The sequence below is a fragment of the Dermacentor variabilis genome, chromosome 2 (assembly GCF_050947875.1).
Source record: "Dermacentor variabilis isolate Ectoservices chromosome 2, ASM5094787v1, whole genome shotgun sequence".
NCBI classification, from domain to species: Eukaryota; Metazoa; Arthropoda; class Arachnida; order Ixodida; family Ixodidae; genus Dermacentor; species Dermacentor variabilis.
The window spans coordinates 7,139,511-7,155,235 of record NC_134569.1 but is presented as its reverse complement, the minus strand read 5'-3'; the positions used below and the strand labels follow the sequence as shown (position 1 = coordinate 7,155,235).

General features: G+C 45.2%; 1 protein-coding gene and 1 long non-coding RNA gene across 2 annotated transcripts; both read left to right on the top strand.

Annotated features, from left to right (window-relative positions):
* Positions 1-268: 268 nt before the first annotated feature.
* LOC142570804 (uncharacterized) lies at positions 269-1,463 on the top strand. Its single transcript, XM_075679128.1, has one exon. It carries the CDS (start codon positions 284-286, stop codon positions 1,241-1,243), a length of 960 nt encoding a protein of 319 aa, XP_075535243.1. The 5' UTR covers positions 269-283; the 3' UTR covers positions 1,244-1,463.
* An 8,669-nt stretch (positions 1,464-10,132) lies between these two features.
* On the top strand, positions 10,133-14,887 carry LOC142571322 (uncharacterized). Its single transcript, XR_012825851.1, has 2 exons — positions 10,133-10,619; positions 14,677-14,887. It is a non-coding gene; the product is annotated as an uncharacterized LOC142571322 (long non-coding RNA).
* The last annotated feature ends 838 nt before the right edge of the window (positions 14,888-15,725 follow it).

Below are 15,725 nucleotides of genomic sequence, written 5' to 3'. Positions count from 1 at the left end.
TACAGAAGAATTTTGTGCTGCTTCTGGTGCAAGCGTTAACTTTGAAAAAAGTTCAGGTTTTTGGTTTGGATTATGGGCCACAATGCCATCACATTACGCAGGAATTCAATGGAAAGAAGATCTGCGTTATTTAGGTGTGCCTCTCTCACAATATAGAAATAGCAACGCTCATTGGTCGGGAGAAGTTGGCAAAATTCAACGTAAAGCGAATTCATGGCGAGGGCGGAATTTGTCAGTGTTCTTTCGTGCTGAAGTGCGTAACGTTTTCTTAGCTTCCCGTCTTATGTATGTGCTCCAAGTGCTGCACTGCTCAAGACTTCGCCTTCAGGCCCCGCATCGCGTATTTGCAACATTCATTTGGAGTTCGAGATGTGAATGGATGCGGCGCGACAATCTGTTTCTCCCCCTTGAACGTGGTGGTCTAGGATTAGTACACCTCTTCGTCAGGCAAATTGTTTCTCGCCTGTTTTTCTTTCGAGACAGTGACCATCCGTTCTTGCGTGAAATGTTGCAACTGCGTTTAGTTCATTATGTTCCTAACATAGTAGTGTCATCAAATGTCAAAGATGTCCCACAGGCTCCTTGGGGCTTTCTCAAGGAGGTTGTTGATACATTGCTTTTCTTGAAAGTTAGATTCAGCCTGGAGTACGTGTTCACAGCGAGTCGAAAAGCAATTTCTGCGGCACTGGTTGACTCTATTTTCCCAGATCCTTTGTATCGTGCATCTTATTTAAATCGACCTTATCAGGATGTACTTAAACGCGTCCGAAAAATGTGTGTGCCTCCTGGAGTAAAAACTTCTTTCTTTAAGTTACATTCGGAAACACTCCCTGTTAAAGCTTGGTTGAATTCGAGGGGTTGCTTTGTGCCGTGGTGCACAAACTGTCGGCTCTGTCCACGTGCCGAAACCATAGATCACTGTTTCATAGACTGTAGGGACGCTGTATTTTTTTGGGACATTCTCCAACGGACACTTAAAAAGGACATTGACATGACTCCATACTCAATTAGGTTTCTGCCGTTTCAGGTTACAGGTGGTCCTCCCTATGACATGTTCATTGTACTTGGTTTATATAGCCTGTGGAGAAGTAGACTCTGTGATCGCCATGCCGAAAGCCCACGAACTACAAAATCCTTATTTCGCGAAAGTGCTGCGTATGTAAGAAGTGTGTACGCCGTGCAGGACCCTCCGCCAGACTGGATGCACTTGTTGGATGCATGTGTGTGTTTGCCTGAGTTTTAAGTGTGTAGTTTTGTCCACTTTGTAATACACCTTCAGTTTTCTTTTCCATGTAATAAAGAAAAAAAAATTCTGGCGTGGCGTAGTGGTAAAGTACCGGGCTTGGGATTTGCAGGTCCGACGTTCGAATCCTGGTCGGAGTTTCTTGGTTTTTTTTATTGCGCCAAAATGCTCTCTCTTTCTGTTCTCAAAAAATATATATACGGTGTCCAGGCACCGCGTATTTAACGCGCTAGAGCTGTTTTTCGCACCAGTACCCAGTGCCTCCCAGTACGCCGCGCCTGCCCAGCACCCCAGCATCGAGCGCGCGGCGCTGGGCCCATAATCCGGCGCTGCACTGGACACTGGATACTGGGTTTTGCAATAGGCATACCTGCTTATGTGCCAAAGCTCTCAACGTGTAGGCAGTCTTAAATATTACTGGTGAATAAATGACCAACCATTAGTATTTCGACTCTGGTACCCCATTAAATTTGCTGTAGAAACGTACCCACTTACTAGCAGGCACTGGATATCAGCCACACCTTCAAGTGCCACTTCATTATGTGCCTTTTCACTGCAGGGATTCGAAAAGTAACCTTCTGTGGGAGTGTAATGAAAGTTTTTCTCTTACAGGATTGACATAGCTACAATATGGGTAATAATTCAAAACACAGTAAAGGCCCTTACCGTATGGTAAATAACGACATTAATTCCTCTTGCATCCTGCTTCACATAAGCAGTAGTAGATGAAATATCTTTACTTAGTTGTGTAACCTTTTTATGTTCAGAAACAGCAACCAAAGCAGTGCATTATCCTGAAAATGTGAGCTGGATTTTTTATGACAGTTCTGTGAAAGCAGTGTGGTGCATGGGTTTGAATGGGATCGAATAAAACGCTTTTTCGCTTTCAGAGCGATTCGTGCAGACGGGAGCAGAGCACCCGGTCATTATATCATTCCGATGGGACTGCGCGGACACTGCGATGAACCAACTGTGAGATGCGCTGCGCACGTTGTGTTGTTTCTCCGCAGCTAGCGCGCACGCGAACAGCGAACGCCAAGATCGGCCGGATTCGCTTTGAATTTGACTGGCGATAACTTGTGTCAATCCAGTTCGCTGCAGCGGCGGCGTCGGGAAATACAGAAATTGGCCCGGGCATCTGCTTCTCCGCAATGCACGGTTGCTTGACTACCACGTGATGACGCTCCGCCAATAGGGGCGCCAGCGGCGTGATAAAACCGATGCGCAACTCTGCTACCTGCGGTAGCTTATACAGTAACTCTAGTTTTATCACGCCGCTAGCGCCTCTATTGGCAGAACGTCATCACGTGGTAGCCAAGCAACCGTGCATTGCGGAGAAGCAGATGTTAGGGGTAATTTTTGTATTTCCCGACGCCACCGGGCATCTGCTTCTCCGCAATGCACGGTTGCTTGACTACCACGTGATGACGCTCCGCCAATAGGGGCGCCAGCGGCGTGATAAAACAGATGCGCAACTCTGCTACCTTCGGTAGCATATACAGTAACTCTAGTTTTATCACGCCGCTAGCGCATCTATTGGCAGAACGTCATCACGTGGTAGCCAAGCAACCGTGCATTGCGGAGAAGCAGATGTTAGGGGCAATTTTTGTATTTCCCGACGCCACCGCTGCAGCGAACTGGATTGACACAAGTTATCGCCAGTCAAATTCAAACCCAATCCGGCCGATCTTGCCGTTCGCTGTTCACGTGCGTGCTAGCTGCGTAGCAACAAAGCAATGTGCGCAGCGCATCTCACGTTTGTTTCGTCGGCCTGCCTCGTTACACCTTACTGCAGTAATTGTTTTTCTTCCTTTGTAAAACTATTGTGAAGGGTGTTCAGGTAAAGATACCTGAACAAACAAATTTTCAGTCAACTGCCTATTGCGTCAAGTGTGTATGAGATGAAATTGCTTGACTAACAGCTACGTGCTTTTTTGGGCTGTGCTAAAAAATTCACAGCTGGAATATTAAAAGCTACTGCAAGTCTGGATTTTAAAAAAAAATAATGGAAGCACGTAGAGTTATACAGGAGATTTAGCTGGAATTACGAGTTTTCTGCATGTGATGCACCACACTGCTTTCACAGAAGTGTCGTAAAAAAGCCAGCTCACATTTTCATGATTATGCACTGCTTGGGTTGTTCCTGAATATGAAAGAGGTTACTACTAAGTAAATATATTTAATCTACTACAGCTTATGTGAAGCAGGATGCAAGAGGAATGAATCGTCATTTAACATACGGTAAGGGCCTAACTGTGTTCTGAATTATTCCCTATAATGTAGCTATGTCAATCCTGTGAGAAAAACTTTCGCTACACTTCCCCAGAAGGCTACTTTTGGGATCCCTGCAGTGAAAAGGCACATAATGAAATCACACTTGCAGGTGTAGCTGATATCCATTGCTTGCTGGTAGATGGATATGTTCCTACACAAGATCTAATGGGGTACCAGAGTCGAAATATCAATGGTTGGTCATTGATTGACCAGTATTATTTTAGACTGGCTACATGTTGAGAGCTATGGCACATAAGCAAGTATGGGTCTCATTATATTTAGTACAGTTCCCTTTGTGAAAGAGCACCACTTGATAAAGCTCACTACATCAAAGTATTTGTACGCACATACACTAGTGTTTTTGTTTTTTTTCTCTGAAATTCGCATTGTGATTTTATTGCCAAAAAATGAGGCAGTTGCGGCTCGGTGCTTTTTGTTACTGTTTACATGCTAAAAGAGCACTACACTGCTCTTAGTAGCGTGTTTATCTCTGTTGAAAAAAAAAAAACCCCGAGTGCCAAGCAGTATTCAAGCGAATGAAAGTTATTAACGTATCTGATTGTTCACCTCAATTACTAACGTTTGTCCAGTTTTTAATACGCTATGTTATTTCGAACCTTATACTACTTTGTGAAGTAGCTTTTTCGCACAAAACTTTTTGTAGCATTTCCGGAATCTATAAAATAACATCACCATATTCCCTAAGTTTATTCGGTGCGATCTAATCGTTACCGTCGCGGTTCACGAATGCTGCATCTGATCGGCGTATATAGAATACACAATCTATTCTAGACGCGAGTGCCAATGATTAGGGCGGAGAAAGTGCACAGGGGAATACAAGTCCAAAAAAACAACTAATATACGCGCTGCATCTTACGCCGCGCGCTAAAAAAGGGCAGCGCCTTTTTCTTCACAATCTAATCCAGTCAGCTGTTTCGATGCGCTTTGTTTGCGATTAGGCGGAAAAGCAGTGCACAGCGATGCAAAAGCGCCCACGGTCGATCGACGATACGCTAGGCATGTCGCCTGCAAAAACGGAGTGCGGCTTCGCCGCATAGACTTGGTTGCTTCTCAGGCAAGATGGCGGACCTACGCAGGGCCTCTTCGATTTTCGGAGTTCTGGCAGCCCGCTGGCAGCTAGATGGCAGCCAGTTAGTTTCGGTTCTGACAGGAAGTCACATGGGCTGGGACCCCAAGACAACCCGAACCTGCCCGAAGTTTGCAAAATCGAACGCCGGTACAGCTGGCCAAATGTAAACATGCTACCAGCATGGCAGCGCCCGTCGAGGCCGGCGCGCGCTCGGCGTAGTCGGCCCATTTATGCGTTGCCAGCTTGAAAATATATTGTTGCATACAGGGATACGATCACTTTCGCGCGATTTCGCGCGACTCGGCGCAGGACGCGTACTCGGCCAATCTCGCTTGCGCAGCGCAACAGATGGCCTCCGACGCGGCGGATGAGAAGACGAGAAATCGTGATTTTATACTCGAAAGCGATAGCTGGAGGATCCCTGCTCGCAGCGATCACGTCGACCACCGGCGACATTTGATGAGTTGGCGTTGTGTCATCACAAGACATGAAAAAGCAGGTTATCGGGTACGTCTAGCTCATACGCATAAAATTTTGCGTCGACCTGCTTGGGCTTCGATTTCGTAAAGTTTGTTGTGGCTGATAGTGCTTCTCATTTAAGGAGCTGGGGACGCGGCTGGCGCATGAAAATGCACGTCGCCTGTGACGAGCGAAACGTTTCACACGAAAAACAACATTGGTCGCAATCATGAGAGCAATAAGCCAATGTACGTGTGTTTAAATGTACCGAGTGCAATCAGTGTATTCTTAGATCAACGGCCTGCAGTTCGAACACATATCGGTTTCGAGCTGCCACAGCATACGACGGAGAGACGGAGCAAACACGGGCTAGCTGCAAGGCCTTCGCTAACAGCAGAGAAAGGAGATATACATACGCGAGATATGTGAAAAGGAACGCCACCAGAGAAATACGAACCCAAAATGTACCGCAATGTGTGAGTGAGCGTCTACAACTTGCGTGGAACACGATGCAGATAACATGCACGCATGAGAGCGCGGCGCGCTGTTCACCGCCGCGAAGAAGCAATCAGCTGGGGACACGCACACAAAAGCTTCAAACGGTTCACCACGGCTCGTATCACACCGCTTCGCGATGCGGAACGGTGCGTTAGCACCTAAAAAACGCTAGAAGTAAGGAAATCCGAAGATGACCGTAGACGGTTGGCTGAGCGAGGTAAATTTATGTCCTCAAGCACCCGCGTTGCAATCCGTGAAGTCCCCGTAAAGATGGCGGCGAGCGCCCATCGCCTCTTTTAGTCGTCTGCTAGCCAGAGAACTTCCAGAGAGCAGCCAGACCAAAATCGTCCTGGCAGGTTCTGGCAGCCCGCGGGTAGCCAGAACCGCCCAGCGCGAGCAAAACGAACGCCCGGCGGAAGTGCGTAGCGCGGTGGGCGGAGCAACTCGAGAAAAACGAAGACGCTCTGGCTGGCTCTGGCAGCCCGCGGGTAGCCAGAAGTGGAAAATCGAAGAAGCCCTCTGCTACATAGAGTTTCCTACAAGAATTCTTGTAGGAAACTCTATGGGAAAGTCTATGCTTTGTATGACTTTGAGTAGAGTTACTGTATATGCTACCGTAGGTAGCAGAGTTGCGCGTAGGTCCACCATCTTGCCTGAGAAGCAACCAAGTCTATGCGGCGAAGCCGCACTCCGTTTTTGCAGGCGACATGCCTAGCGTATCGTCGATCGACCGTGGGCGCTTTTGCATCGCTGTGCACCGCTTTTCCGCCTAATCGCAAACAAAGCGCATCGAAACAGCTGACTGGATTAGATTGTGAAAAAAAAGGCGCTGCCCTTTTTTAGCGCGCGGCGTAAGATGCAGCGCGTATATTAGTTGTTTTTTTGGACTTGCATTCCCCTGTGCACTTTCTCCACCCTAATAACGCATTGGCACTCGCGTCTAGAATAGATTGTGTATTCTATATACGCCGATCAGATGCAGCATTCGTGAACCGCGACGGTAACGATTAGATCGCACCGAATAAACTTAGGGAATATGGTGATGTTATTTTATAGATTCCGGAAATACTACAAAAAGTTTTGTGCGAAAAAGCTACTTCACAAAGTAGTATAAGGTTCGAAATAACATAGCGTATTAAAAACTGGACAAACGTTAGTAATTGAGGTGAACAATCAGATACGTTAATAACTTTCATTCGCTTGAATACTGCTTGGCACTCGGGGTTTTTTTTTTTCAACAGAGGTAAACACGCTACTAAGAGCAGTGTAGTGCTCTTTTAGCATGTAAACAGTAACAAAAAGCACCGAGCCGCAACTGCCTCATTTTTTGGCAATAAAATCACAATGCGAATTTCAGAGAAAAAAAACAAAAACACTAGTGTATGTGCGTACAAATACTTTGATGTAGTGAGCTTTATCAAGTGGTGCTCTTTCACAAAGGGAACTGTACTAAATATAATGAGACCCATACTTGCTTATGTGCCATAGCTCTCAACATGTAGCCAGTCTAAAATAATACTGGTCAATCAATGACCAACCATTGATATTTCGACTCTGGTACCCCATTAGATCTTGTGTAGGAACATATCCATCTACCAGCAAGCAATGGATATCAGCTACACCTGCAAGTGTGATTTCATTATGTGCCTTTTCACTGCAGGGATCCCAAAAGTAGCCTTCTGTGGGAGTGTAGCGAAAGTTTTTCTCACAGGATTGACATAGCTACATTATAGGGAATAATTCAGAACACAGTTAGGCCCTTACCGTATGTTAAATGACGATTCATTCCTCTTGCATCCTGCTTCACATAAGCTGTAGTAGATTAAATATATTTACTTACGATAGTAACCTCTTTCATATTCAGAAACAACCCAAGCAGTGCATAATCATGAAAATGTGAGCTGGCTTTTTTACGACACTTCTGTGAAAGCAGTGTGGTGCATCACATGCAGAAAATTCGTAATTCCAGCTAAATCTCCTGTATAACTCTACGTGCTTCCATTATTTTTTTTTTAAAAATCCAGACTTGCAGTAGCTTTTAATATTCCAGCTGTGAATTTTTTAGCACAGCCCAAAAAAGCACGTAGCTGTTAGTCAAGCAATTTCATCTCATACACACTTGACGCAATAGGCAGTTGACTGAAAATTTGTTCGTTGAGGTGTCTTTACCTGAACACCCTTCACAATAGTTTTACAAAGGAAGAAAAACAATTACTGCAGTAAGGTGTAACGAGGCAGGCCGACGAAACAAACGTGAGATGCGCTGCGCACGTTGCGTTGTTGCTACGCAGCTAGCACGCACGTGAACAGCGAACGGCAAGATCGAGCGGATTGGATTTGAATTTGACTGGCGATAACTTGTGTCAATCCAGTTCGCTGCAGCGGTGGCGTCGGGAAATACAAAAATTGGCCCTAACATCTGCTTCTCCGCATTGCACGGTTGCTTGGCTACCACGTGATGACGTTCTGCCAATAGAGGCGCTAGCGGTGTGATAAAACAGACGCGCAACTCTGCTACCTGCGGTAGCACATACAGTAACTCTAACTTTGAGAACTCTATGGATGGAAGCATAGAGTTTCTCACTACATTACCTAGAGGGAAATCTGGCGCTGCTGCGCCGTGGTATGCATCGGAATGCCGGTATATTGTGACTTCGGATTGGCATCGTTCTCGTAGAGACAGGACACCTTGAAGACGAGCTTGGCAAGTACCGTTCCGTCTGTCACAATGATTCATTTTCTAATAAAACAGCACGTAAAAAGCTGTTTTAGCTTTATTATTACGCGAAAACGTGTTTTGTTTAACTATGAGAACTTGTTATTGTGACATGCGTTTCCCCGCAGGCCGGCTGAGGCCGGTGAACAATAAAAGGCAGCATCCACGTGACCCTGCGTTCCCGGATGTTGGTTCCCTAAGTTGGTTTCCGACTGTCCCTATGGGGCCACTGAATACCTAGTGTGTCACGTGATTGGGGAGGCTTCTTCTCTGTATTGCTGCCGGTTTATACAACAACCCTAGTGCGTGCAATGTCGGAATGGCGCACGTCTGTGATCGAGCTGCCATCGGCGATGACGATCGTCGCTGCGAATTTTGCAGCAAACTATTCATACAGAGGAAGAACATGCTGCAACACATCAGGAACGTTCACAAAATGGCCGTGGATGTCAAGAAATTGATGAAATGCGACGTATGTGGCCCTTCCCTGCCTACAATGGAGAAGTATTCGGTGCACCAGATCGCTGCGCACAACTTCGAGGCTGATTACGTGCACTTGGTGTTCCAGAACAATAAGGGTGAGGAACAGTTTTATTAAGTTTATTCTCAGTCATCGTGAGCAAATGACGTTTAAACGCAATATTATATCTTGGACTTTTTTTAATTTCTTGTTGCGCAGTGTGCCTCCAAAAAGGCAATTGTTTATGCTTTGCGGGCCTTTGTTTTCTCTTTCTCTATCTGTTTCGCGAAGAGCAGCTTTTGCGCAGGTGCCTAATTTATTTCCTTGGGGTATTTTGAAGTTTGTATCCTCGTTAAATATAATTTGTTTGTTTATCCATCTATAGTATAGTCATGTGTGCGCGCTCCCAGCGATGCGCTACATGACATACGTTTGGCATTGTCTGCTTTCCTGCACAGCAAGTGGAGTGAAATTTGACGTTTGTACATCTTCTTATTTTTTTAAGCGACAGGAGTAAGCTGTTCTGCGTTCTGACGTTGCTCTGTGCCACATACGTGCGTGGCCTAGTCTTCGCCTCAGTGCACGTTGCAATGCGGCAGAGACGCAGAACCGGTACCATACATGAATTTGCGGATGTCGCCGGGATGGTTTCACAGCGTATTGTGGGCAAACTCTTTAGCAATACATTTCATAGAATAGAGCGAAATGTGACGCTCGCGCAACCCCCCCCCCCCTTTTTTTTTTTACTTAAACGAGAGGAGGGATTTGCTCTGCGTTCTGACGTTGCTCTGCGCTACTTGCGTGCATGGTGTAGTCTTCGCCTCAGTGCAGGCCGCAATAGGTCCGAATGCAGGCCGACGTAGGTCCACGACCACACTTGCAATTGCGGCTGTCAGCGGCTTGGTCTCCCGGCGTACTTTGGGAAAATTCTTTAGTAGTACCACAGTCCCTCAATAGAAGGACCCTGGTTGTAGATTTCATAAAGTAGAGCGAAATTTGACGCACGCGCAATCCTTTTTTCTTTAAGAAGAGTGTGTTAGGAGGCTACTTGGTAAGACATCTTTTTGTGAACTTAAACTGCGCTTGAGAAAAGACACCAACGTAGAAGAAGACAGGACGAACGCAGACTAGCAACTGGTTTATTGAAATCACACATAATGCTGCCTTTTCGAACCAGGCGCATGCCCAAGCCAGATCATAACCGCGTGACGATGGAACACTCCCTCGCCAAGCCCCTATCTACAGTAAAAAATCAAGCTCTTCTTGAAAAAAAGGAGCTTTTCAAGAAGAAACTGAGAGAAAGGATTCACACTGTTCTGGGGCGTAGCTTGCATGTGCTCTCAGTTCGTCTTTGTCTTATCGTAACAGCATTGCTATGAATGTACAGTCTGATTCAATATTGAGGAAGGAGGGAGCATAGATCATGCTTAAGTTTCATATTTGTTTCTTATTAAAACAAAACTAATATGATAAATTTTTTGAAGTTATGGCGCATTGCATTTGAAATTCAATTTTAACATAAATTTGAGCAATATCAAGGGTGACCTCATGACACAGTCGAGTTGAAGGTGAGGGAGTAAAATAAATGCTACATTAGCCCGTGTCCAAAGCCTTCAGAGTGATTATTTTTGTTTGCATCTCTCTCCCAATAGTACTTGTCACTATCTAATGCTATTTTGTGCTTTTATTACAGAATTTCATGAATGGAAAGCAGAAGAAGAGGGTAGCCAAAACTGCTGGTTCATTTTGCCCAGGGACCCCAAAAACCTGGCCAGTGGAGAAACAAGGATCCACTATTACTGTAATAGATCAGGCGAGGCAAGGAAAAAGGAAGGTCATAGTGACCGTCGGGAGAAAAGTCAGGGGAGCTGTAGGTCTGGTAAGATATGTCTTTCATTTATTACCGTCACAATTACCGTCCGACACCTGAAGGCACCACCATAAAAGTCAGGTATCAAAGAAACCATTACGGTCATAAACCAGAAATTCAGCACTTGAGAATGAGTGACAAGGAAAAGGCCAGCGTAGCAGAGAACCTAGAAAGGGGTGTGCCCATGAAAACCATTCTAAAGCGAGTAAGAACATCTGTGGCATCCAAGCTGAGGCCCGTGCACTTGGCAGAGTGCTCAACCCTGCATAACATCAAACAGCAGTTTAACATTGCTGCTCCTGAACATTGTCACACTAATGGCGCTATCAGTGTAGACATGTGGGTGCTTGTGATGAAAGAAAAAGGTGAAACACTTGTCCGCCTGTACAAGGCACAAGGTGCAGTGGACCCAAGTGGTACATTTCCTTCAGCAGACTTTGCTCTTGTTCTGATGACAGAGCCTCAGAAGGAGCTACTAGAAAAATTGGGCCCTGCAGGTACTGTATGTCTTGACTCCACACATGGAACTACAGAGTACCAGTTTGAGCTGACCACTCTTCTGGTGCTAGATAAAATAGGATCAGGTGTAGCTATAGCTTATTTCATCTGCAACCGGATGAACGAGCAAACTTTGACAGCATTCTTCAAATATCTGGAGTCGGCCATGGCCAAAAAAGTGGCTGCTAAGACATTGATATCTGATGATGCGTCGCAATTCTACAAAGCGTGGTCCATGGTCATGGGTGCCGCAAAACAGAAACTTCTCAGTGCCTGGCATGTGGATAACAATTGGCGTAAGAAGATACTCGAGTGTGTAGAGAAACAGCTAAGGCCACATGTTTACCATAGTGTGTGGCTACTCTTAGAGTTCCTCGCGGAAAAGGCATTTGAAGATTATTTTAAGCAATTCCTTTCTAGTGAGGAAGAAAAACTGAGGGACTTCCTGAAATACTTCAATGACCACTATGCAGTTAGGCCGCAAGAGTGGGCCTATTGCTTTAGGACTAGAGCAGCTGTCAACACTAACATGCACCTTGAGAGCAAGCGCAGGACGTTAAAGCATACTATGCTGGAGAGAAAACAGAATAAGCATGGTGACAAACTTATTTCTGCCCTCATGGACTTGACAAATCATTTTTTAATGAAAAGGGCTATCCAGATGATGAAAGGGGCAAAGGGTAAGAAGCTGAGCAGAATTCAGAAGAACCACAGGTCTGGCAGTGAAATGGCAGCTTGTGCCAAATTAAATGAAGATGGCATATAGACTGTGCCATCTCAGTCTATTAAAGGGCTCTCATATAAAGTGTCAAAAGTGGGAGATGGTGCTTGCTGTCCTTTGAGGTGTAAGGAATGTGCAGTGTGTGTGCATACTTACATGTGCACTTGCTATGACCATCTTATACACTTTACAGTGTGTAAGCACATTCACTGTGTGGTCATCGCTAATCCAACTAGCAGCAACAAGGCCCATGAGAGCTCACCCGAAGAAGCATGTGAGGCAAGTCGGGCATTGCACATTGTACAGAGTATAACAAAGCTGGAAGCAGCCAAAGCAGTGTAAAGCTCAGCACTCTTAAGAGCAAAAATGGACTCGGTCAGACAGGCAATATCAGATGGTGAAGTCTCTGAAGGTGTGGCTGAGAAGGCAAACAATTTGTTTGAGCCAGTTTTCATGCTTGTTGAAAGTGAAAGTGACCCAAAAAGAAAGATGCCAGACCATTCAAATGAACCAGCCAACAAATAAGTTGTGCACCTGTTAAGATTTCACTCTACAAAAAACCCTAGATTGTCGCAGCCATCATCTAGCCTTTCAAGGCCCACTGAAGCTCAAAAGGAAGTCCTTAAATAACAGCTTAGGGACAGCAATATAGAAACAAGAGATAACCATGTCAGCAGGGCACGATTACTGGTAACAAGCCTCCAGTGCAGTTAGGAAGAGAGAAGTGGTGCAGTAGTGCTGTGCTGTCATGCCTTATTGAAGCAGGTTGAGGGCTCGCATGTTAACAAATCATGACATGTGGTCTCTGATGATTAGCCCGTCTGTTTTTGTCTGTGGTGTGCAGCCATATGTCACAGCTGGATGGTATGTGTGTTAGAGCACGAGAGATGCCTCCATGCTTGTTGTATGAGCTGCTGGTAAGTGTTCTGTGAAGATTGGTACAGACCCAGTGGTCATCTCTGGTATGTGGCAGCTGTTGGATAGTAGTGTGTTAGAGCACGCCTCCATGCTTGTCATATGAGCCGCTGGTAAGTAAGTCTGTACATAGATGTAAGGAAGTGCATTGGATGGTGTGTAGTGTTTCAGTGTGCAAAAGCCTCCAATGTGTTTTGCTACTTATAAATTTGTGGAAACACTCAGTAGTGCAGTAGTTATGATGTTGCACTGCTGAGCACGAGCTTGCGGGTTCAATCCCAGCAAAGGTGGCTGCATTTCAGTGGTGGTGAAATGAAAAAAAAAAGTGTGTAGTTGAATTTAAGTGCACATCACAAAACCCAAGGTGGTCAAAAATATTACTGAGTCCCGCACTGTGGCATGCCTCATAATTCGATCTAGATTTTGTGTTCCATGTGATGTTCTTATTGCCCATTTGAATAAACTTTTATTTGTCAGATTACCAAAATAGAGGGCATATGCAGTGGTATTGTGTGCAGTCTGGATAAGTTGCTCTGGTCATGAGCACTCAATTAAATCTTCTGCATATTTGGCTGCAGCAGACAGTGTCATAATGATTGTAAAGACTATGCAGAAAGCTTTAGGCCACTCTACATATCAGATCAGTTTTATATTGCATCCCTTATGGTGCATCTCTTACTTGAGTAGGCATAATAACAATTGGCAATGCTTCCTTACACATTTAATATTTTTCTTTTTTTCTTTTGGAAAAGTAGCCTTCGAAGAATAATCTACAACAGTGCTCCTACCTTCTCTTTCACTGTCTCCCCATTTCTTTTCTACACTTCAACTTCATTCTACGCACTTTCTTATTCTCCTCTTCATCCTACATTGAGGGTGTGGGAAAGTGAGCTAAGCGTGCATAAAGATTGCTGTGCCGAACTTAATTGCGGCACTGACGAAAACAAATCTTTGTCAAAAGGTTCACTCCAGCTACATTCCCCCTCCAAACACTGTTTATCACTTCAAGCCTTCATATTCCTGTGAGCTTTTGTCTTGTTTAACAGTTGTAACAGTCATACTATTTATTACTATCAATAGCCAGCATACATTTAGCACTGCAAAGGGCTGTTTAGAAGACGTGCGAGTTTCTACTTCCCTTATGATAAATACTCCAGACATTCAGTCTCTATTTTATGAAAATCTTTCAAACATTGCCAGTGATGACCACCATATAGGTTAATGTCGGCATGGGACTGAGGCTTTCCCGCAAAAAGAACAGTTATGTTGTGCTCATATCATGTGACTGGCAGTTTCTGCTGTAATTTTTGCACTTGTCAACTGCACTGTGAAGAGTTCATTTCTGTGAATATGTGCTGGCCTGATTCTTCTTGTTCACGCATTTCAGATCTGTGGGGATGCGTGACTCTCACGCCTCCCCTGAGATCTAGTTTTCCCGCATAGCTCGTCTCCTGCAGGGCGGCTTCGCCCGCCGTGTGGCCTGGCGCCCGCGGCGGTTGGAGTGGTTGAAGCGCAGTGCGAGAGATGCCGCTAGTGTTGCGCTGCGGCGGGGTTACTTAGGCGCGGGAAAGAAAGGCGCTTGGGCTTTTCCCCGGCGGGTCGGCTGAGAGCGTGGACATCGCGCGCGCCGCCGACCGATGCTTCTGCGAGACCGCCTCGCGTCGCCGCCTTCGAACGCGCCACGATTCGCGTGACCATACACGCGAAGGACCAGGCGTTGGGATCCAGCATGGGGCGAACATATTCGCTCGCTTCCGGTCGCGGTGAGTCGGACTTCTGGATTTGTCGCGCGCCCATCGGCATGTTTTGTGGGTAGCAACTCGGCTAGCAGGCACTGATCTATGAAAGGTGCAATAAATGCCCTTGTGATTGTTTGCACTACTGTGTTGTCGTTCCTTTGTCCCAAGAGTACGGGTGTGAGAGACCCCACAGATCTTGTGCTATGAGATGAGGAGGTGTAAAATAAAAACACCGTGTAGATTTCACAATGCCTTTAAGAAACCACGCAAAGCTTGGAGATGAAGCATTACATGCACCTTGAACCAAGTGTCTGAACACAGCGAGTGAAAGTTGTTTTGTCATGAGCGAGGGTGTCGGTGTTACTTGTAACTACCTTTAAATAAAGGTTTGTTTCAAAACAGTGGCTCAACTCTGTGTTTTCCCCGGTAAAAAACACAACCATTGGGATTTTCATGAGCGAGGGTGTCGGTGTTACTTGTAACTACCTTTAAATAAAAGTTTGTTTCAAAACAGTGGCTCAACTCTGTGTTCCCCCGGTAAAAAACAAAACCATTGGGATTTACAATTCGCTTTTTAAACATAATTGAACAACATGAATAAAAAAAACTTGATGAATCAAGATATAAGCTTGCCATACCATGGAAACACTTGAAACTCCTTTTGAGAAGCTTACTCATACACGAACACACTATAGCAATTATTTTCAATCGTATACCCACAATTTGCCGTGTCACCACGTCAAGTTTCAAGGCAGATTTTTTTTAGACTCCAGGAAGCTATATGCCTAATTCTATCCATTGTTTACTGCATTGCATTTGATTTTCTATAACAAATAAAATTGAATTCTCCATTGATTGCGCCGACGCTCACGTTATGATTATATGCTATTATTATTGACTAGTCATATATTTTCTTGGTGGGTGGGGGGCTGCACTGGTGGCGTTCTACGAATTTGCGCCGCGTGTTTGTGCGGGTAAGCTTAAGTGCAGAATTTTTTTGCGCGTTATGAAAACAATGCACTGCAGGTATTTTAATTAATACAACGAGCTGTATGAAATATCGGTCAAGGGGTTGGAAACGTCGTTATAGAGAATCCCGACGATTTTTCTTTTCCGTGTGTGTATTTGGAGTTGATTCACAGTTTTATTTGTTTATTTTGGCTGCATTGCGCCAATTGCGCTTCCATAGAATAAAGAAACGCGCTTCCACGCGCTTGCCGACTCGATCGCAAGGGGACAGCC

Coding starts and splice junctions, on each gene's coding strand:
- LOC142570804 (XM_075679128.1), top strand. CDS start 284: ATGTATGTGCTCCAAGTGCTGCACTGCTCAAGACTTCGCCTTCAGGCC.